This window comes from Corvus hawaiiensis, chromosome 18, assembly GCF_020740725.1.
Source record: "Corvus hawaiiensis isolate bCorHaw1 chromosome 18, bCorHaw1.pri.cur, whole genome shotgun sequence".
NCBI classification, from domain to species: Eukaryota; Metazoa; Chordata; class Aves; order Passeriformes; family Corvidae; genus Corvus; species Corvus hawaiiensis.
This window is the reverse complement of record NC_063230.1, coordinates 1932512-1954647: the sequence shown is the minus strand read 5'-3', so window position 1 is coordinate 1954647 and position 22136 is coordinate 1932512. Positions and strand designations below refer to the sequence as shown.

General features: G+C 61.8%; 2 protein-coding genes across 6 annotated transcripts; one reads left to right on the top strand and one right to left on the bottom strand.

Annotated features, from left to right (window-relative positions):
- Positions 1 to 74: 74 nt before the first annotated feature.
- THOC5 (THO complex 5) lies at positions 75 to 14333 on the top strand. 2 transcript variants are annotated; one of them, XM_048322740.1, is made up of 21 exons: positions 75 to 1343; positions 1955 to 2066; positions 2371 to 2433; positions 2823 to 2966; positions 3927 to 4040; positions 4617 to 4714; positions 5318 to 5464; positions 7154 to 7268; positions 7696 to 7828; positions 8731 to 8808; positions 8989 to 9029; positions 10230 to 10329; positions 10467 to 10575; positions 11686 to 11787; positions 11881 to 11977; positions 12226 to 12340; positions 13064 to 13167; positions 13272 to 13359; positions 13466 to 13581; positions 13753 to 13943; positions 14116 to 14333. In XM_048322740.1, exons 2-21 carry the CDS (start codon positions 1971 to 1973, stop codon positions 14177 to 14179), a joined length of 2115 nt encoding a protein of 704 aa, XP_048178697.1. In that variant the 5' UTR covers positions 75 to 1343; positions 1955 to 1970; the 3' UTR covers positions 14180 to 14333. The 2 variants fall into 2 exon arrangements, with proteins under 2 accessions (XP_048178697.1, XP_048178698.1); XM_048322741.1 differs by lacking the exon at positions 2371 to 2433 and having other exon boundaries at positions 14116 to 14332.
- An 865-nt stretch (positions 14334 to 15198) lies between these two features.
- Positions 15199 to 20762, bottom strand: NEFH (neurofilament heavy chain). 4 transcript variants are annotated; one of them, XM_048322738.1, is made up of 5 exons: positions 19944 to 20762; positions 18567 to 18766; positions 17757 to 17881; positions 17021 to 17438; positions 15199 to 16978 (listed from the first exon to the last, which is right to left on the bottom strand). In XM_048322738.1, the coding sequence occupies exons 1-5, from the start codon at positions 20734 to 20736 to the stop codon at positions 15704 to 15706; spliced, it is 2811 nt and encodes a 936-aa protein (XP_048178695.1). In that variant the 5' UTR covers positions 20737 to 20762; the 3' UTR covers positions 15199 to 15703. The 4 variants fall into 4 exon arrangements, with proteins under 4 accessions (XP_048178695.1, XP_048178694.1, XP_048178696.1 ...); XM_048322737.1 differs by having other exon boundaries at positions 15199 to 17062; positions 17105 to 17438; XM_048322739.1 differs by having other exon boundaries at positions 15199 to 17020; positions 17105 to 17438.
- Between the last annotated feature and the right edge of the window lie 1374 nt (positions 20763 to 22136).

Here is a 22136-nt window from a genome sequence, read left to right as displayed (position 1 = left end):
CCCAGTGGGTGCCTTTGCTGCCAATTAAATATTTAATATGCCAAAGCCTGGGCCCCTCTCAGGGTGGGGAGGGCGGTACTGGGGGTGCTCGGTATGACCCCCCCAGGCTGGTCACACCCCCTGCCCCATGTCATGGGTGCTTCCTGCACCAAAGGCCCCCCACCCATGGGTGCTGTGATACACTGAGGTACCCCCCAAAACCCCAGTGTAGCCCTGATGCTGCTGGGGACCACATCCTCTGCCCACGGATTCCTCCAGTGGCGCTGGGAACCCCTTGATAAACCCATGGATACCCCCAAGTGCCATGAGGGGCCCCATCCCGTGCTCCCCTCAAGCTCATGGATACACCCAGCACCACCAGGGACCCCATCCAGTTCCCCCCCAAGCTCCTGGATCCCTCCAGTACCACTGGGCACCCCAAGTGAAGCCCCAGCCCAGCCCTTGGATACCCCCCAGTGCCATTGGGAACCTCATCCCAAGCTCCTGAAACCCCCCAGTGCTACTGTGGACACCACCCCATGACCCTTCAAGCCTATGGATCCTCCCAGTGCCACTGGGAACCTCATCCCATGATCCTCCAAGCCTATGAATCCACCCCAGTGCCATTGGGAACCCCATCCCGTGATCCTCCAAGCCCATGGATCCCCCCCAGCGCCATTGGGGACCCCATCCCGTGATCCTCCAAGCCCATGAATCCACCCCAGTGCCATTGGGAACCCCATCCCAAGCCCTCCCCAAACCCATGGATCCTCCCACCATCACCGAGGACCCCATCCCATGCCCCCCCCAAGCCCCTGCATGCCCCTCACCCCACTGGGGATCCCATCCCAAGCCCATGGATACCCCCCAGTGCCATTTGGGATCCCATCCCAATCCCATAGGTACCTCCTGTGCCACTGGGGACCCCATCCTGAACCCTTTCCAAGCCCATGGATGTCCCCCAGTGCCACCGGGGATCCCATCCCAATCCCACGGACACCCTCCAATGCTTCGGGAGCCCCTATCCAAGCTCCCCCTATTCCTGTGGGGGCCCTTCTGCAGCAGGAGCCCCCCCAGTCCCACCAGTGCCCCCAGTGCGAGGGGTCTCACCCCGAGGGCTGCCCCATCCCCCTCCCCTCCCGCCGGGTTTGCGAGCAAGGACAGCGACCACGCCCCCTTCGCTTAAGCCACGCCCCCTTCGCGCAAACCACGCCCATTTATCGAAGCCACGCCCCCCGCCATGCGGGTCCTCCAGGACATCAGATCCGCTAGGGGGCGCCTGCAGCAGTGCCAGCCTCTCGCCGCCGCTCCGCGCTCTGTTGTTCCGTGACGTCACTTCCGGGAGACGCGGAGGCGAGGGCGCGGTGAGTGCGGGGGGCGAACCGGGACCCCCGGGAGGGGATGGAGGGAAAATCCCGGGCCCCTTGGGTTGGGAGGGGCTCCGGAGAGGCGGAAGGTTCATGGCCCGGTGTGCTGGGGGCTCATTAGAAGTGAAGGGTCCTGGTGTGCAGGGGCGAAGGCTCCATGCTGGGGGTCTGGGGGAGCTCTGAGGCCTCGGGCCCGGTGTGCTGGGGGTCTGGGGGGCTCTGGAGGAGCGGAGAGTCCCGGATCTGTGGATCTGGGGGGCTCTGGGGATGCAGAAGCCGCAGTCCCGGTGTGTTGGAGTCTGGGGGCTCAGGGGCGGTGGAGCCCCCGTGGCCTGGGGGGATCGAGCCCTCGGGCCCGGTGTCCCAAGGGAGCCCAGTGGGAGTGGAGGGTCTGAGGGAGCTGTGGTGGAGCAGAGACCCTGGGCCCGCGGTCCTGGTGGGGCTCAGAGTCGGTCTGGGGAGACCGGGGGGGCTGAGAGACAGAGGATGGAGGGAGGGAGGCACAGGGGACACTGCAGAGCCCAGGCGGGGCTGGCGGGGGGAGCCCGGGATAGCCCCAATCCAGGCAGGTTTGGCCCCCACGGACTCCCCCTGTGCCCCCTCCCCAGCCCGGCTGGCAGCACCATGTCCTCCGAGTCCAGCAAGAAGAGGAAGCCCAAGGTGATCCGCACGGACGGGGTCCCAGCCGAGGGCAAGCGGGGCAAGGGCGACGCTGACCAGGTACAGACCTGCCCAGGACCTTCCCACACCCCTCTGTGCTGGCCTGGTTTTCCCTGCTGGAAAACAATGCCCAGAGCAGCTGTGGCTGCCCCATCCTGGAAGTGTCCAAGGCCAGGTTGGACAGGGCTTGGAGCAACCTGGGATAGTGGAAGGTGTCCCTGCCCATGGGACTGGATGGGCTTTAAGGTCCCTTCCCACCCACACCATTCTGGGATTCCTTGAATTGTGAGATCCAACTCCCCCAGCTTCCAATGCCTCTTAAACTCCTGCTGTGAATTCCTAAACCTGCTTCCATCTCTTTCAGGAGACACAAACGCTCCTCTGGAGAGCAAGCACAAGGCTGGAGGATCCCTCAGGGATTTGCATGGTGCCCTCAAACCCTCCCATGAGCAGCAGGATAGTGTAGGATCAGCCAGAGTGGGGATCAGGGTGGAGGAGGAGGAGGAGGAGGAACAACCTTCCTGGTTTATCCTCTGTGGTCCTGTCGATCATGGAATATCCTGAGTTGGAAGGGATCCACAAGGATCCTCCAGTCCAGCTCCTGGCCGTGCCCAGGCCACCCCAACCGTGTGGATTCACGTTTATAACAACAAACATAAACATGCCAGGTGTTTTAGTGACCGGTGGGTTTGGGATTGTTGGAACTGACTCCTCTCCCTGTGGGATTCATGGGCAGAGCCAGAAATTGCAGCTCGTCCCACAGAGCCCTTTGCAGGTGGGAGGGATGAGCCAGGGGAGGTGTTTCTGCCTTGGCAGGATGCCAGGTACTACAGCGAGGAGAGCGAGGTGGATCTGCGCGACCCCATCAAGGACTACGAGCTCTACAGGGAGACCTGCCAGGAGCTCCAGAGGCTCATGGCAGAGATCCAGGAGCTGAAGAGCCGGGGCATCAAGGAAAATGTAAGGAAAGGCCTCTGTGTGTGGTGTAACGTGTCTGTCCTTTGGTGTTTTCCCGTTAATCCCAGAGGAAAGGCAGCAGGAGCTGTGATGGCTCCTGGGCAGAGGCAGGGAAATGGAACAGCTCCTGGGGCAGGAATTGAGGCCCTGGAAATGGAACAGCTTTCCTTATCCAAGGCTGTTGGGACAGGGAATTGGCTCTGGAAATGGCACAGCCTTCCTTGACTGGGGCTCCTGGGGCAGGGATTGAGCTCTGGAAATGGCACAGCTTTCCTTGTCCCAGGCTCCTGAGGCAGGAATTGAACCCCTGGAAATGGCACAGCCTTCCTTGTCCAAGGCTGCTGGGACAGGGAATTGAGCTCTGGAAGTGAAACAGCTTCCCTTGTCCAAGGCTCCTGGACAATTGAGCTCTGGAAATGGCACAGCTTTCCTTGACTGGGGCTCCTGGGACAGGGAATTGAGCTCTGGACATGGCACAGCTTTCCTTGACTGGGGCTCCTGGGACAGGGTTTGAACCCCTGGAAATGGCACAACTTTGCTTGACTGGGGCTCCTGGGGCAGGGTTTGAACCCCTGGAAATGGCACAGCTTTCCTTGACTGGGGCTCCTGGGACAGGGAATTGAGCTCTGAAAATGGAACAGCTTTCCTTTCCCAGGCTCCTGGGGCAGGGATTGAGCTCTGGAAATAGAATAGCCTCCCTTGTCCCAGGCTCCTGGGACATGTCAGGTGCTTCAGGCTGAACCACCTCTGTTCCTACTGCTGGGAAAAGTGACTGGAGAGATTTTTTAGGAGCCTGGACCCCCCCCTTCCAGTGATTCCCAGCAGTGCCCTGTGATCTGGCAGGGGGAGGCTCCCTTGGAAGCCTCAGTGGCATAAATGTGGCTCCATAGCAGAGCCCCTTTTGTGCCAGAAATTCCCTGCAGCCATCTCTCCTGCTTCCATCCCCTCCCTCCTGCCCCTCAGGCCTCGGAGATCGACGAGCGGCGCGTCCAGAGCTGTGTGCACTTCATGACCCTGAAGAAGCTGAACCGCCTGGCTCACATCCGGCTGAAGAAAGGCAGGGACCAGACCCACGAGGTACCCAGGAGAGGCTGGGAGCGAGGAATGCAGCTTGGGATTTGGGGGGTGGGACATGGGGCTGGTCCTGCCTGTTCTGTGTATGTGGTGTGAGGAGTTACACCTCAGCCAGGCCGTGGGGTTTGAGCTGAGGGTTGGTTGGGAGACTCCAAGCCTGATAAACTCCTGGTGAGTGTGGGGAGCTGTGATTAGATGAATAATGAAGTGTCTACTTCTGTCTTGAACATAGTGGAGAGTCAGAAAGCTCTGTTTCAAGGGTCTGGTGTTGTGCAGGTGTATAGATGGGTGGGTGATTGGCCTGGGAGCTCCATACCCAGAGTTCTCAGAGAGGGAGCTCTGTGTGCCCCAGCAAATGAGCCCTGTCCTGTGCCTTGGCTTTGAAACATGCTGGAAGGAGCAGGATCGGGCTCATGTCACAATCCTTTGCTCCCCCAGCCCTTAAAAATGTCATTCTTCCACCCAAAAATTGTTGCATACCCTAAAACCTGCTGTCCCAAGCTGCTGTTGTGACAGGGGGTGTTGGTGACTCTCTTGGGGTGTCTTTCCTGCTCCATCCCTGCTCTGGCTGTGTTTCAGGCAAAGCAGAAGGTTGATGCCTATCACCTGCAGCTCCAGAACCTGCTCTACGAGGTGATGCACCTGCAGAAAGAGATCACCAAGTGCCTGGAGTTCAAGTGAGTGTGGCCAGGGAGCAGAGGGAGCAGTGGTGTGTCTGGGATGGGTGGATGATTCCCGTCTTTGGGAGCTCTTCCCATGTTCCTTGAGTTCACTGCAGGAGCAGAGCAGGTGCTCCAGGTGTTGTGTAATTATGGAATGGTTTGGGTGGGAAGGGACCTCAAAGCTCATCCAGTGCCACCCCTGCCATGGCAGGGACACCTCCCACTGTCCCAGGCTGCTCCAAGCCCCAATGTTCAGCCTGGCCTTGGACACTGCCAGGGATCCAGGGGCAGCCCCAGCTGCTCTGGGCACCCTGTGCCAGGGCCTGCCCACCCTCCCAGGGAACAATTCCTTCCCAATATCCCATCCAGCCCTGCCCTCTGGCACTGGGAAGCCATTCTCTGGGTCCTGTCCCTCCAGCCCTTGTTCCCAGTTGCTCTCCAGCTCTCCTAGAGCCCCTTTAAGCACAGACAGTGAAGGAGAAAACAAGTTCAGCTCACTGATGGTGGTTGCTCAGTAGCAGAGGGAAGTCGGGGCAGGAAGCACCACTGGGACGCTCTCCTGTGGGACACATTGGGCACTTCCCACTTTTCCCTGGTCTGATCCGTGTGTCCTGGCAGGTCCAAACATGAGGAGATCGAGCTGGTGAGCCTGGAGGAGTTCTACAAAGAGGCCCCCCCTGAAATCAGCCGCCCTGCCATCACCCTGACCGAGCCCCACCAGCAGACCCTGGCCCGCCTGGACTGGGAGCTGGAGCAGCGCAAGAGGTGGGTCAGGGGTGTTCCCACTCCGTGCCTCTGCTCCAGGGATCTGCTGGGAGAGCAAATGTAGGGATGAAGTCTTTCACTGCCTCTTGGATCAGTGTGGAACAAGGCATTTGTTGCGTGGCTGGGAGATTCCCGCTGTGTGGAGCTGGGGTCCGTGTTCCATAGGTCAGGGAGTTCTCTGTCACTGCCTGCTGATCCCTGTGCCCCCTGAAAGGGAGCCCATCCTGGCTGCAGCTGCTGCCAACCACGCTGGGCTGGGACAGCCCCGTGTCCTGCTGCTGGCGTCACCGCTGTCCCGGCTGCTCCCTGACTCTTGTCCCCTGGGAAAAGCAAACATGACACAGCATTCCTGTGTTTGGGGAACAGTGGCCAGGAGCACCTTCTGGAAAGATCCGTTGGAATGTGCTGGTGGGTGCTGCCTGAGGGCAGCTCAGCAGAGCAGTGAGAGGTGCTGGGTGCTTCCAACCCCTCGTGCTTCCCCTCTCCCAGACCCTTTCCCTAAAACCTGGCTGCTTTTGCCTGGTGGAAGGCACAGCCAGGATCCTCCAGCTGGCTCTGCCTGTGGCACAAGCGGAGGAGTGTTCAGCTGGCAGAACTCTGAGGGTCCTGCTTAAAAATGGTCATTGCAAACCTCATGGAGACCCTCAGCTGCACATTAAATTGCTGAGAAGCTCTGGAATTCCCAATCCTCACTGTGTGGTGTCTAGGGAATGCCCTTGTCCATCTCCCACTGCTGCTGAGGTGGGACATGGCCTGTTCAGCTGCTCAAGAGCCGATGCCAGTGGTGCTTTGGGCCTTTTCTGATGTTGTTGGCATCCCTCCCTCCATCCCTCCATCCATCCCTCCATCCATCCCTCCATCCATCCCTCCATCCATCCCTCCATCCATCCCTCCATCCATCCCTCCATCCATCCATCATTTATGTTGGTGTTTTCAGCTGTGCAACCCCAAGGAGTGCTGGGCTGGCTTTGGAATCTTCTGCGAGGTGCCTCTGGAGTGGCGTGCAGGGATTTCAGTAGCTCAGTTTTGGGAAGGTGTGTGAACCCTGGAGCTCAGAACTTGCGTGGGAGCCTGTTGGGATGTGTGCTGACCCCCACAAACACAGCTTTGCTTGGAAACAAAATTCAGGTTCTGCAAGGTCAGGTCTGTTTGTCCTTGGAGAGGAACTGGTCACTTCCATGTCCAGTTTCCCTGCTCCTGCTGGGAAAGAGCTTGCAGTCAGCAGCAATAAGGAGATTTAGTGAGTTCTCCCTAAACACAAGTGTGTCCAGGGCTCAGAGCATCGTGATGGGCTTGCATTTCCCTGGATTTGCTGTATTAAACCTTGACTATGTGACATGAAGTGACTCTGGGAATATGAAGTGGAAAAGCCTCTTAGGGAGCTTGGAGGGCTCGTGGCTGCTGGCAGCAGAGCCTGCTGTGGGAGCAGATCTCCTGAGGGAAGATCCCGTTGCTGCCCCTCCTTGGAGCACAGCACGAGGCTGAGCTTCCCCTTTTCCTTGTTCGTTTTCCATCTCCAATCAGTTCCTTCCTTGGCTTGCCCTTGGCATTGGGAGCTCAGTGTTTGCCCCATGTCTGAGCTCTCCTGGTTCCATATGTTGGGGCAGGAATGCTGGAGCCCATCATCCAGGTGGATCCCAGCAGGTTTAGAGCTGTGGTGTGTGGCAGTGACAGAATTCCCACCCGCAGGCTGGCAGAGAAGTACAAGGAGTGCCTGACCAGCAAGGAGAAGATCCTGAAGGAGATCGAGGTGAAGAAGGAATACCTGAGCAGCCTCCAGCCTCGACTCAACAGCATCATGCAGGTACCTGAGCTCTGCAGGAGCTCACGGTCCCAGGGGCAGCTCCTGGGCTGGTTTGGGTTTGGAGATGTTTCGTTTCCCCTCAGGGAGGCCGAGGGGCAGATCCGAGACCCCTCCAGAGTCTCCTTGTTTATGCGGCAGCTCCCGCAGCCCTGCAGCTGCAGGAGCTGCTAAATGGGCCTTTCCCTGGAGAGCCCCACGCAGTTCTAGCCCCCTGTGACTGCCTTGGGAGGGAAGAACAGGAGGAGGAACTGGGTTATTTCCAGATCCAAAACCTTCCCAGCAGAGGCAGCTGCCAGCCCTTCCCTGGGGCTCTCCATATTTAACCCTGCCCACCGCTGCTGTGCCAGCTTCATCTCTGACTTGCTCGGGGTGAGGAGGATGAGCTGTTCCCTTCCCAGTGCTGAAGGCTCTCCTTGTCACTCTCCAGGCCTCCCTGCCAGTCCAGGAGTACCTGTTCATGCCCTTCGACCAGGCACACAAGCAGTACGAGACCGCCCGGCACCTCCCGCCGCCGCTCTACGTCCTCTTTGTCCAAGCCAGCGCCTACGGACAGGCCTGTGGTGAGCACCAAGGGGGCAGTGCCCCTCCACGGGCCAGATTTCACTCCTGCTTGCAGGAATCACCACTTTTTGGGGGTCTTTCCCCACCGTCTGCTGTGCTGTGGGATTCTGCTGAGCGCAGAGCAGCGGGGTGGCCCCACGGCGCAGTGAGGCAGCAGCATTTGAAACCTTGTTTGCTCAGCTGCCTCGCTGGAAGAAGTGCTTGGGAAGCTCCCTTCCCACCCCTTCCCCCCCTTCCCAAGGTCGACAGGGATGTCCTTGCAGCCTGTGAGCTGGCTGGGTGCTGTCATAGCCTCCCCAGAGCTGTCACCCCCTGCCCTGTGCCACCCGTGGGTGGTGGGGACTCCAAGATGGGTGGTGCCTTTCCCTGGCCTTGTAGAGCCCCTTCCCACAGCTCGCCTGGAAACCTTCATCCCCTCAGGCAGCTTTGTATTTTAAGGAGCTTTCTGGAGCCGCCCTGAGTCGGGAAGGATTTCTGGAACAGGTTGGGGATCCCACTGGCCTGTCCACACCTCCTGTGTGGTGAAGGCTGTGGAGGACACTTCGGCGCTTGGCCACACCAGGTCCCTGCTGCATCTGTAGCCATGGTGACACCACTCCTCAATCCCTGCTTGTCCCAGCCAGACCCCAACCCCTCTTGTCTCTTGATAACGATTTGGCCCTTATGGGGTCAGGGAGAGTCCCTCAAAACCCATCATTTTCCATCCTCTGACCTCATCCTGTCCAGGAGATCCAACCCTGTGGTGACCTCACGGAACTTTCCAGACAACTGCTGTTCCCACCGGGCCTCTTTTGGAGCTTCCTTCACCAGGAACCAGGAGCATTTGGGGCAGGGCTGCTCTGCCCACTGCCTTTCCAGCAGGAGTGGGATTCCTAACTCAGTTTTCCTGTCTCCTCTGCAGATAAGAAGCTGGTGGTGGCCATTGAAGGGAGTGTGGAGGAAGCCAAAGCCCTTTACAAGCCACCTGAGGACTCGCAGGGTGAGTTGTGGTGTTGCCCTGGGGATTTGTTCCTGTGTGTCTGCAGCTCCTGGGACTCTGCTTTTGTTGGGAGAGGGGTGTCAGAGGGAGCCATGGCCTTGGGAAGAGGGCTGGTGGTCCTGCTGGTGGTGGGAGAGCTGAGCCCTGGGTGGTCCCTCTGACACCCCTCTCTCTGCACAGATGATGAGAGCGATTCCGACGCGGAGGAGGAACAGACCACGGTAAGGGACAGAGCTGTTCCCCTCTGGGGCTGGGTGGGGCTGGGTGGGGCTGGGAGCTGCCCCTGCTCACCGTGAGTGTGTGGAAGTGCAGCGATGTCAAATCCCAACCTTTCTTGGGAGGAGGGAGCTGCCATTTCCAGTTTGTGTCCCAAATGCAGGAGCAGCCAGGGTACAGAGCTGCTCCTCTCGTGTCCCTCCACGCTGACATCCCACATCTCCAGCTGGAGCTGCTCCACTTTGTATAAATAGCCTGAGGGCAGGGAGCTGGTGTCCAACGGGGAGGGATCCGTGTCCATCCCGTGCCAGCAGCATTCTGTGCACCAGGGCTTGTTCAGCAGTCCTTGGGGGAAGTGTTTCTCCTACAGATAATTCCTGCTGGATGCTGAGGAGAGGCTGGAAATGCTGGTTGCTCCCAGCAGCAAAGCCTGAGGGGGCTCTGGGCCTCCACTCCCACCTCCTGGCACCAGCACTGGGTGTTTCAGGCTGTTCCTGTGGGGAAGGGTGAAGGGAAGGGCCTCAGGTGTCCAGGGAAGGGAACAGAGCTAGGAAAGGGTCAGGAGCAACTGAGGGAGCTGGGAAAGGGGCTTAGCCTGGAGCAAAGGAGACTCAGGGGGGACCTTGTGGCTCTGCACAAGTCCCTGACAGGAGGGGGCAGCCGGGGGGGGGTCGGGCTCTGCTCGCAGGGAACAGGGACAGGAGGAGAGGGAACAGAGTTTGCCAGAGGAGGATATAGGGAAAATTCCTTCATGGGAAGGGCTGTCCAGCCTGGCACAGCTGCCCAGGGCAATGGTGGAGTCCCCGTCCCTGGAGGGATTGAACACGGGTGGATGTGGCACCTGGGGACAGGGGTCAGTGGTGGCCTTGGCAGTGCTGTGGGAGTGGTTGGACTTGGTGCTCTCAGAGGGCTCTTCCAGCCTAAAGGATTTGCTGATTCTGGGTTCTGCCTCTTGCAGTGGGGAAGCTTTTGGGCCAGCAGGTCCTTGGCTTTGTCTCCCAGGAGTGGAGACGTTCCTTGGAGCTGAAGGAATGACAGGAACCAGAGCTGAGCTGGTTTCCTGCTCCTCTCCCTCCCCAGGGCAGCTGTGGCCGTGGTGCTGGGGGATCGGGGAACTGGATTGGGGGGAAAGAGCAGTGGGCTGGGAAGGTCCAGGGGTTGGTGAGGAGCAGGAGAAGGCTCTGAGAGCTGTTTTACCCCCCCAGAAGCGGCGCAGGCCCACCCTGGGCGTGCAGCTGGACGACAAACGCAAGGAGATGCTGAAGCGACATCCCTTGTCCGTCACCCTCGACCTGAAGTGCAAAGGTGAGGGGCTCTGGGGTGGGACAGCAGCTCAGGGACTGACCCCAGCAGCACCCTGGGGACCTTGGGGGGAGCTGAGGGTGTGGAGGGGTTTCTCTGAGCTGGAGCAGACACCAATGTCACCCCTTCTGTGTGGGCAGATGAGAACGTGCTTCACCTGACCTTCCACTACCTGATGAACCTCAACGTCATGACAGTGAAAGCCAAGGTGACCACTGCTGTGGAGATGACCACGGCCATCAGTGCTGGGTAAGGAGAGTCCTGTGGGCAGCAAGCCTGGGGATCACTGGGCACTGATCCCATGGGATCCAGGAGCCCTGCAGAGCCTGGAGCTCATCAGGCACTGATCCCCTGGGATCCAGGAGCCCTGCAGAGCCTGGAGCTCATCAGGCACTGATCCCCTGGGATCCAGGAGCCCTGCAGAGCCTGGAGATCACTGGGCACCGATCCCATGGGATCCAGGAGCCCTGCAGAGCCCTCAGGCAGTGACCCCTCTGCTCTCGTGGGTCCAGGAGCCCTGCACAGCCCAAGCACCTTCCTCCTCTTCTCCTCTGCCATGACAATGCACAGTCAGGGAGTTTGGGAACCTCTCAGCAGTGCCAGGGCTGTCAGGAGCTGGGGGAAAGCCTCTCCTGCTGACACATTCAGCCTCCCTGCCACAGGCAGAGCCTGGCAGCTCCCTCACCTGACTGCTCCCGAGGTCACCTTGTCCTGAGCTCCGGAGATGCAGCTGCCTCTCCCTGTGCTCCCCAGAGCCTGCTGGAGCCTGACTGCTGTGAGGAACAGCTGAAGTGGCAGCTTTGGGAGCCTGCCCGGGGAGCTCCCACCAGCTGCCAGCTCTCTGCTGGCTCTCCCTGGGACAGGGGGTGGGAGAGGCTGGGCTGGGCTTGCCTGGGAGCAGGTGCTGCCTCCCAGCCTGTCCCATATGCAGCCTCCTCATCCTTTTGGGGTTCTCTTCTTGCTGCAGACACCCCAAACCCTGTGTGACAGCAGCTGGAGATCCTGTGCAGGGCGTTCCCTCCTTCCTGCTGCCCTTGGCTGTGTTACCCCAAACCAGGGAGGCTGTGCCTTGAGCCAGGCCCCAAATCCTGCAGCCCGTTGTGCTTGGTTGGGCTTGTGAGTACAGTCAGACATGAGGAATTTCATGGCACTGGAGGGAGCAGGAGCTGGTGCCCTGTGATTTCCATCTTCTCCCAGCCAGGGAGGAGACAGCTCTCCTTTAGGAGTGGAACTAGGGGAAAGTCATTCAGGTCTTGAGCTCATGGAGCTCTTAATCCCCTTCTCTGGGCTCGAGGGCTGTTTGTGGGGAGATGTGGAACCCAGGCTGCTGCTGATTCACCTCTCCCCTCTTTCTGCCAGGGACCTGCTCTCCCCAGACTCCCTCCTCAACTGCCTCTATCCAGGGGACCACGGGAGGAAAACGCCCAACCCGGCCAACCAGTTCCAGTTCGATAAAGTGGGGTGAGTGTCACCCAGGCCACAGCCGTGAGGTCCTCGCCCCAGCACAGCAAATCCTCCCTGGCTTGATGTGACCCTTCCTCCTTGTCCCCACAGCATCCTGACCCTGAGTGACTACGTGACAGAGCTGGGACACCCCTACGTGTGGGTGCAGAAGCTGGGTGGCCTGCATTTCCCCAAGGATCAGCCTCAGGCATGGCACAAACCCCTCCCCTTTCCCCTGCTGAGGTTTGGGGTCCTGTCCTGTGCCCCTGCTGGCCCCAGCTGCTCCCAAACCATAAACTGGGATGGGCTGGGCTGGGTCTGTGCGTGGGGCCATGCTGATGTGTTGATGTCACACACGGCGTAGTGCAAGCCCTGTCAGTGACACTGAGTGACCCAGTGGGTTTCTGTCCCTCTGGAGGGGTGGCTGCTGGGGACTGACATCCCTCCTGCCCACAGCACACGGTGGCTGCTGACAACTCCCTGAGTGCCAGCCACATGGAGCTGACGGTGAAGCTGCTCCGGAGCCGCCTGCAGTCCCGCCTGGCCCTGCACAAGCAGTTTGCATCCCTCGGTGAGTGCTGGGCTCCCTGCCCGTCCCTGAAGGCACAGGGCACAGTGACAGGGTCCTGCCAGGCCCCCCAGCCATCCCTGGGGACAGGGGTGCAGTGGCAGCATCCCCAAGCTCCAGGTGGCCGTGGTCCTGAATCCCAGTTACTCCACGCTGCTGCCCATCTTCAGCCAGTTCAACCTGAACTGGGAGGGAGAGTGGAACAGCAGCAATCACAGGAGAGGAGACATCAGCTGGCTGACGTCACCTTTGATGGGTGGCAGTGCCACCCTCAGCATTCCCAGTTGTTCCCTCTGCCCTTGGGAGTTGTAGGGATGAGGGAACTGCCCTATTTTGGGTGGCAGAGGAAGGCTCTGCCCCTTCTGGTGCCCAGCACCTTTTTGGGAATGGCCATCCCAGCGCTGGGAAGCGATTTGGGACGTGGTGGGAGGTGAAGTGCACACCCATGTGTGTTGTGTGCCTGTCAAGCAGCCCAGGGATCCAGTGGGATTACAGCCCAGGGATCCAGTGGGATCGCAGTTTAAGGAACCCATGGGATCGCAGCTCAGGGATCCAGTGGGATCGCAGTCTAAGGATCCCGTGGGATCACAGCCCAGGGTACCTGATGGAGCTGCTGAAGGATAAGGGCATCCCCAGGTCCCACTTTGGGAGCGTCCCCGCTGCAGGGCAGTGACAGAGCTGTGTCCCCAGCCCTGCCCTGCTCAGGGGCCCTGTCCTTGCTTCCAGAGCACGGCGTTGTGCCCGTGTCCAGCGAGTGCCAGCAGCTCTTCCCGACCAAGATCGTCTCGCGCCTGGTGAAGTGGACAGCCATTCCCTACGAGGATTATGCCGTAAGCGCCGAGCACGAGGCTGAATCCCTCCCTTCCAGCTCCCTTCCAGCTCCTTTACAGCTCCCACATGGCACTGGAGCCATCAGTCCTTCTCCTCCTCTCAGGAGCTGCCCTACACTAAGGATGTGATAGAGGCTGGCTTGGCTGAAGACACTCACCTCTACTACATGGCCCTGATAGAGAGGGGAACAGGTAGGCACCTTTCCTTCCCTTGGGAACTCCCAATCCCCATCCCAGGGCAGCTTCTGGGAACCTCCATGGATAATCCACCCGTGGGTGATGCCTTTTCCTTGCTCAGCCAAGCTCCAGGCAGCCGTGGTGCTGAACCCCGGGTATTCCACGCTGCCTCCCGTCTTCAGCCTGTGCCTCAACTGGAAGGGAGAGCGGAACAGCAGCAACGACGACAACATTCGGGTACTGTGGGATGGGGGCACAGGGCCCTGCAGCACCCCTGCCTTTTTTGGGGGTGTTCCCAGCAGTTCTGTGTCCGTAACAAGGGAATGTTGGGGTGAGCTGGTGGCTGGACACGCCTGGGAATGCAGAGTAGAGATCCAAGCCTGTGCCGACCTCATCTCTGTTTTCCAGGCCATGGAGAGTGAGGTCAATGTCTACTACAAGGAGCTGTGGGGGCCCAAACCGGGCTACCAGCTCCTCACCAACCAGCTGCAGCGCCTGTGCATGGTGCTGGACGTGTACCTGGAGACAGAGCCCCACGATCCCAGCGTGGAGGGGCCCAAGGAGTTCCCCCAGGAGAAGATGTGTCTGCGCCTGGTCAGGTGGGAGCTGGCTGCGGGCTCAGGGTGCTGGCGGGGACTCTGGTGGCATTGCTGATGCCTGGAGCCAGCCTGGAAGCCTGTCCTGAGGGAATCTGCCCCCACAGCTGGGCAGTATCCCGGGGACTGGGCTTTTTCTGTGATCCCTGTGGGTCACAGCCTCTCCCTCTTCCAGGGGTCCCCTGCGCCTGAAGCCCTTCAAGTTCAACTACCCCCAGGGGTTCTTCAGCCATCGCTGAGCAGCCCTGGGCATCACTCTGGGGCTCGTTCTCTCTGTGGAGGGAGTGTTCCCACCCTGACATTTCAGCTCCTTTTCCAAGATTCTGGGTTTTGTTTGAAGGTTTTGTAGTCAAAGGGATTAAACTGAACTGAAGAAAAAATGTGTGGGTGCCTTGTCCGTGCAGAGGGCTGGGATGGCCGACCTGTGGGGGCTGCAGCAAGCCCTGTGTCCCATCCCTGGGCTCTGACGGCCTTTCCAGGGATAATGCCTGCCTCCTCACTTCCCTCCCCTCCCCACCACGGGGACTGGGGAGCTGAGATGGCTAAAAACTGAGATGGCTAAAAATAGCCCTTTTCCAGAGCCCGCACTGCAGCCCCAGCCTGTCCTTGCTGCCTGGCTGCCATCCCATCGGCACCATCCCTGCATCCTGGGGGGGCTTCTCTGCTCCCTGGCCTCGGAGGGGAGCACAGCAGGGTCCTGGGAGAGAGGCAGGATGAGGGTTGGGACATCCCAGCATCCTGGCTCGCCCTGCTTGGCATCAGGGAGTTGGGATGTGCCCCTTCCCCGGCACTGCTCCGTGTGGGGTCCCGGATTGGCAGAGCTGGGGTTCCATCCCCACTCCCAAGGTCGCTGTCCCTCCTTCATCCCAGCTTCTCCCTGTCTCTCCTGGGAGTGATTTCTCCCCCAGAAGGGCTGACAGCCCCTCTCCTGCTCCCCCCAGCTGCTGCCCTCGGTGCAGTGCTGCAGTGCCAGGCTGCGCCGCAGCCCTTGGGTCAAACCAGGCTCCCCCAGTCCCTGAGGAGCCACGCTTTAAAAAAAGAAGGAAGGGAAAAACCACACTGAAATCCTTTGGAAAGCACGGCAGGGCCGGCCCTGTTTCCATCCTCAGGGCACAGGGTCCTTCCTGCCTGCTGTGGGGTGTGTTTCCCCTCTGGAAAGCCCCGTGTCACCCAGCTCAGCCCTGAGTGACAGATCCCAGCCCCACATTCCCACCTTCCTTCCCCGTCCTCCCCCCAGGACGAGCCAGCAGAGCCGGGGTGTCTCCGTAAGCACTTTTATTTGGTTATTGCACAGAAAGCAAGTATCAGTGGGCTGAGGTTCCTGGTGCATCGGGTGTGTCCGTGAGCATTCCAGCAGCTCCCAGCCTCTCCCACCTCTGCCTGGAGGGACTGTCACCCCCCAGGGCAGGGCAGGACCCCCCAGCCCCCCCCCCAAGCAGCTACAGCTCTGCATTGCACTCATCCATCCATTGCACATACATTAAATAAATGCACTTAGAGGAGAAGGGCGGTGGGGTTCCCCCAGGGGTCCCCCCCTCTTCTCCTGGGTTATAATTCAAGTGTTTAAATGTGGCGCTCGGCGAATATCACGTTCTGCGAGGGAAGCAATCGCCCACCCGAGGGGCTCTCACGGGCCTATTGCTAAGGGAAAGCCTGGCCTGGGGGCTCTGGGGGTCCCTGGGGTCCCACCCCGGGCCCAGCCGTCGGAGGGAGCGGAGCAGCTCCCATGCCCAGAGGTGCCTTTGGCGCCCGGGACTCTCCTGTCACTTCTTCCCCGGCGCCGGCTCTGGGGCTGTGCCCTCCTTGCTGGAGGGAGCCTCCACTTTGGGGGGGTCCTTACTGGCTTTGGGCTCATCTTTGGGTTTTGCTTTAGCTTTGGGTTCTTCCACCTTCTTGGGTTCCTCTGCTTTCTCCTTCTTGGGTTCCTCCACCTTCTTAGGCTCCTCTACCTTCTCCTTCTTGGGCTCCTCCGCCTTTTCTTTCTTGGGTTCCTCCGCCTTCTTGGCCTCCTCCACCTTCTTCTTGGGTTCTTCCACTTTCTTCTTGGGCTCCTCCACCTTCTCCTCAGCCTTTGGCTTCTCAGCCTCCTTGGTGGCCGCTTTGCTGACCTCCTGCTGAGGTTTTGCTGGAGCCTCCTCAGCCTTTCCCTCTTCAGCAGCTTTGGGGCTTGGCTTGGTGGCCTCTTTGGCCTGCGGAGCTGGAGGCTCCGGCACAGTGGCCGCCTTCTCTTTGGGTTTCTCCTCTGCCTTGGCCGGGACGTCCTTCTTGGGAGCTTCCTCCTTCTTACCCTCCTCGGGCTTGGAGGGAGCCTTCACCTCCTTGGGCTGCTCCTCCTTGGCGGGGGCTTTTGGCTCCTTTGGAGTAGGGCTTGGCTCCTTGGCCGGGGCCACTTCCTTCTGTGGAGACTTGGCCTCGTCCTTCACGGGAGATTTGACTTTCTCTGGGGACTTCACGGCCGGGGCCTTGGCCTCCTCCTTAGAGGGAGTCGGGGGCTTCTCTGGGGGCTTCACAGCCGGGGCCTTGGCCTCCTCCTTAGAGGGAGTCGGGGGCTTCTCTGGGGATTTGACAGATGGGGGTTTGGCCTCCTCTTTTGCAGGAGTTGCAGGTGGCTCTGGGGACTTTGCAGCTGGGCTCTTGGCCTCTTCTTTAGAGGGGGCTGCAGGTTTCTCCGGGGACTTGACAGTCGGGGTCTTGGCCCCCTCTTTTGAGGGGGGTGCGGGTTTCTCTGGGGATTTCACTGTCGGGGTCTTGGCCTCATCCTTTGAGGGAGGTGCAGGTTTCTCTGGGGACTTCACTGTTGGGGTCTTGGCCTCCTCTTTTGAGGGCGTTGCTGGCTTTTCAGGGGATTTGACAGCTGGAGCCTTGGCTTCCTCCTTTGAGGGGGTTGGGGGTTTCTCTGGGGACTTCACAGCCGGGCTCTTGGCCTCCTCCTTTGAGGGGGTTGCAGGTTTTTCTGGAGATTTCACGACCGGGGTCTTGGCCCCCTCCTTTGAGGGGCTTGGGGGCTTTTCAGGCGACTTGACTGCTGGGGACTTGGCCTCCTCCTTTGAGGGGGACTCGGGTTTCTCTGGGGACTTGGCCTCCTCCTTTGAGGGGGACTCGGGTTTCTCTGGAGACTTGGCCTCCTCCTTTGAGGGGGACTCGGGTTTCTCTGGGGACTTGGCCTCCTCCTTTGCAGGAGACTTGGCCTTTTCTTCACCCTCTTCTTCAGCTTTCTCCTCTTCTTCTTCCTCCTCCTCCCCCTTCTCTTCAGCTTTTTCCTCTTCACCCTCTTTCTCAGCCTCCTCCTCCTCTGTGACCTCCTCGGTCACCTGGATTTCCTCTGTCTGCTCCTCCACAATCACCGTCTCCTTCTCTGACTTTTCCACCACCTTGATCTTCTCCTCGCTCTTCACCTTGATGCTGGTGGGGATGCTGGGAGCCTTGGGGAGCACCTCGGGGTAGGAGAGCATCCCAATGCCAGTCTCGAGTCGATATTCCTCCCCTTCCAGGAGCTTTCTGCCAGGGAGAGACCAGAGCAGGGCACTCAGTGATGGTTTCTCATCTCCTCCTGTGACCAGGAGCTGCCAGCCATGTCCTGCAGCTCCATCTCCTTCCCTGCCCCATCCTGGATGACCCTCCTGCTCCTGTGGCCTGGGATGAGCAGGTTTCCTCGCCCTTCCCTCTACACACCACTGGGTCACCCAGTTGAACATTGTCCACCATGGCTTTGGTGGATGGATGATTTTCTCACCAAAAAGAGCCCAGGTGTTAACGAGGGACCTTGAGCAGACCTGGCTGAGACCCCCCCACTCCTCCCCCTGCCCCCCCCTGTACCTATAGGCAGCAATTTCGATGTCCAGGGCCATTTTGACATTGAGCAGATCCTGGTACTCCCGGAGCTGAGCTGCCATCTCCCACTTGGTGTTCCTCAGCTCGCTGTCAAGCTGCTGGATGGTTTCCTGTGGGCACACAGAGCAATCATGGCAGGGGGCACATGACACAGTCCCCAGGAGCAGGGGGACACAGAGAACCCCTAAACTGTCCTCTGGTCTCCAGCACCAGCGTGTCCTCACAGAGGAGTCTGCAGCCACCTCCTCCTGCAGACACACAGGGAAGGGGACACAGCCAGGGCTTGTCCCAGGGTGTCCAGTTGCCTTGGAGGACCTGGCAGGAGCCCTGCACCCCCGCAGCAAGGAGCTGCACTCCAGCTGAGCCCCTGGGCCACCCCCAGCACTCCCTCCAGCAGGGACAAGCTGTGGGAATGCTTCCAGGACTCAGGTGAGTCCAATGGCAACTAAACTCACCCTGCCACCAACGCAGCCCTCACTGCCTGGATCTGGGGGACAGGATGTGGCCTGAACCCTGGACACACTTCCATGGTGTTTGTGACCATCCTCACAGGCAGCTCAGCACCAGGCAGGGCCATGGGGCAGCTCCAGGGGTGCTGAGGGACACAACAGCCCGGACACCCCTCAGGCTCTGGGTTCCTGATCCCTGCGGGCTGGGGAAGGCCAGTTCTGACACAGCCCCGAGCATTTGCCACAGCTCACTCACATCCCTGAAGCCAAAACCCCAGCGCTGCTCCTCCCCAGCAGCTGGATGGTCCCTCCCCAGCCTGGGCTGCTGCCCACTGCGCCACGGTACCTGGTAGGACAGGACATCTGCATGATGGCGCTCCTCCGAGTCCTGCCTCTGCCTCTCCAGCGACTCCTGGGTCCCTTTGAGGGCTTCCAGCTCGGTGGTCTTGGCCTGGAGCTGCCGGCGGTACTCGGAGATCTCCTCCTGGGCCAAGCGCATGGCGTCCGTGTTCACCTTGGCCACCTCCGAGAGCTTGTCCAGCCTCACTGCAACGGGGAAAGGGGAAGCTGCAGGGCGGGAGGGAAGGAGGCTGCAGCCTCCCCTCCTCGGGGAAACTCCGATCTGTCCATGCCACACATCCCTGTCCTCTGCAAAGCCCTCCCAGGCTCCCTGAGCACTCTGCCTTCCCCACCCCTCGCTCCCTCTGTGCCGGGGAGTGAAGGAGGACGGGCAGGAAGAGCTCGGGGGGTGTTTCTGCCATCCTGGACTTCACCCGGTGCAGATCCTCGCCGCAGCCCCCGCCTCTCCTTCAGCTGTGCCACAGCCGCTGCCCCACCACGCTGCCCCCCCGCCGCATCCCAGACACGCCAAGCCCGGCCTGAGGCGGGGGGGTTTTGCCGCAGCGCCCTGCGGATACCCCAGGGGACGAGGAGGGGCACAGAAGGAGGGGACAGGAATGGGGAACACCGATCCTGCGGCTCCCGGGGTCGGCGCGGCCGCTGCCCGCGGTGCTGAATCGCCGCTGTCCGCGGTGCTGGACCCGCCCTGCGCGCCCGGGGGCTGAGTCTGGGGGTGCCGACCCCACCCCGCGCCCGTAGTGTCCCCCCCCCCCCCCCAAAAGACCCCTCCCTGTCCTCCCCTCCCGCGTCAAGGATGCGGCACCACCGCCCCCCCCCCCCAGCACTGCAAACACTCGCCCCGGCTGAGAGGGACCAGCACAATACCCTGCGGCATCGGGGCGGTCCAGCACCCTAAAACCTTGCGGGGTGCCGGGCCAGTGATCCTGACACTCTCCTCGAAACGCACTGCGGGGCAGAGGGGGTGTCGGGCAGCGCACCCGCAGGCACTGGAGGTCTGGTGGCAGGGATGGGGTCACCCTGAAACCCTCCCAGGGCGCTGAATGTACGGGGGGGTCCCTGTACCCTCCTGGGGCGGGGGGACTCTAACGCCCTCCCCGAGCACAATATATGGGGGTCCCTGCACCCTCCTGGGGCGCGGGTATCCCAACACCCTCCAGGAGCACAGCACAGATGGGAGGGGTCCCTGCACCTCCGGGGCTGGGGTCACCCTAACACAAAACAGAGAGCGGGGTGTCCCCGCATCCCTCGGGACTCCCTCGCCCCCCTTGCTCCAACCCCGCCCCGGAGCGCGGCAGCCCAGGGTGTCCCCGGGGAGGGATGGGGATGCTGCCGGCGCGTTCCGCGGCCGCACCCTCACACTCACCGCGGAACCACTCCTCGGCCTGCAGGGTGCTGCGGGTCGCCGTGCCCTCCAGCTGTGCGCGCAGGTCGCGGAGCGCGGCGGTGACGCCGGGGCGCAGGGATGCGGGGGGCTCGGCGGGCAGCTCGAGGCGCGCCCCGCGCAGCAGCGCTCCCACCTCGGCGCGGTGCTGCCTCCGCAGCAGCTCCGCCTCCTCCCGCAGCGCCCGGGCTCGCTCCTCCAGCGGCGCCCGCGCCCGCTCCTCCTGCGCCGAGCGCTGCGCCAGCCCGCGGGCCGCCGCCTCCAGCTCCGAGCGCTGCCGGGCCTCGTCCTCCAGCCTTCCCCGCAGCGCCGCCACGTCCTCGGCCAGGCGCGCCCGCTCCAGCCGCAGCTGCCCCTTCTCGGCGCCCAGGCGCAGCACGGTGCCCCGCATGTCCCGCAGCTCCCGCGCGTACAGCTCGCCCATGGCCGAGCGCCCCGCCTGCTGCTGCCGCAGCGCCGCCGCCTCGGCCGCCAGCGCCCGGTTCTGCTGCTCCAGCGCCCGCACCCGCTCGATGTAGCCGGCGAAGCGGTCGTTCAGCACCTGCAGCAGCTCTTTCTCGTTGCGCGCCCGCGGTTCGCCGTTCAGCGAGTCTAGGCTCTCGGTGGAGGACGCGGCCGCGCTGCCGCCGCCGCCCCCTGCGCCCCGCGCCCGTCCCACCACCGGGGCCGGCCACGAGTAGAAGCCGCTGGAGGCGGCGGAGCGCGGGGGAGCGCGGCTCGGCTCCTTGCGGAGCCCCCCCGGGGGGCCCAGCAGCGTCTCCAGCATGAGGCTCATGGTGACCCCCGCCCTCGCTGCGGCACCGGCGCGGCCGCCCGCTTTATAGGGCTCGGGGCGGCCGCTCCGCCCCGCCACCGGCAGCGGGGGTGGGCACCGGCACCGCCACCGGCACCGCCCCGCGCCGCCGCCGCAGCCCCGCGGGTGCGGGGGGACCCCGCTGCCACGCCCCGGTGGGGAGCGGGAGTCACAGGAGAAAGGAGCGGAACCCCTCTGGCAGGAGAATGGGGACCCCGGGGCGCAGCGGGAGCTCGGGAGCAGGAAACGGGACCCCCGGGAAGGGAGTGGAACCCCCGAGAATAGAGTGGGACTCCCCGGGAAGGGAGGAGGGTGTGTCTCAAGGGAGAACACATCCCCCGGGGGGGGAGCAGGACCACTGGGAGTAGAGAATGGGAGCCCCCGGAAGGGAGCAGGGGCACCCCAGGACAGAGTAAGGACCCCGTGGGAAGAGGGGAGCCCCTGAAGGGAGCGTGGAGAGTGGGATAAGAGGGATAGAGGGTGGCACCTTCAGAAAGAGAGGGGGGACCCCCGAGGACAGGGCCCCAGTGGGACCGCGGACACCCCGGGCAGAGAGAGGGATACCTGGGAACAGAGTGGCGTCCCCAGGAATAGAGAGTGGGACCCTGGGAAGAGAGTTGGGACCACCCAGGGCAGAGCAGGTCCCCACCTCGGTGTGAAGGAGAAAGGGGGGACTCCCGGGTGGCACAGACACCCCCTCCAAGGGTGGGATGGCAGGGCAGGGACCCTGGGGTGGGGATCAGTGACCAAACCCCCCCGCTTCGTGTCCCCCCGGGGGTCAGGCACTGATTGGGGCTGGGGGAGGTGAGTTTCTGCTGGCTGGGAAAGGGGGGGTGCCAGGAGGGTCCAGGGGGGGACAGGGGACACCCCTGCGGGATGCTGGGGGGCTGCAGGCAGGGAGGGGGTGAGAGGGCCGGGTCTGCCATCCTGGCTGGGAAGGGGATGAGGATGGGGATGGGGATGGGGACGGGGACAGGGATGGGGATGGGGATGGGGACAGGGACAAGGATGGGGACAGGGACAAGGATGGGGACAGGGATGGGGATGGGGATGGGGACAGGGACAAGGATGGGGACAGGGACAAGGATGGGGACAGGGATGGGGATGGGGAAAGGGACAGGGACGGGGACGGGGATGGGGGGGTGTGACCCCCCCCCAGATCTGCCCTTGGGACCCGGACATGCACGGACGGCCCGGCCAATCAGCACTCGGGTACCATCCGACCAATCAGCACTCACAGACTGCCCGGCCAGTCAGCCCCTACGGGCCAGTGGCCAATCAGCACAGCTGCTGCCCAGCCAATCAGCACACACAGAGCTCAACCTGTGGGCAGGCGCTGACAGCTCAGCCAATCAGCAGCCAGGCCCACAGATCCCAGCCAA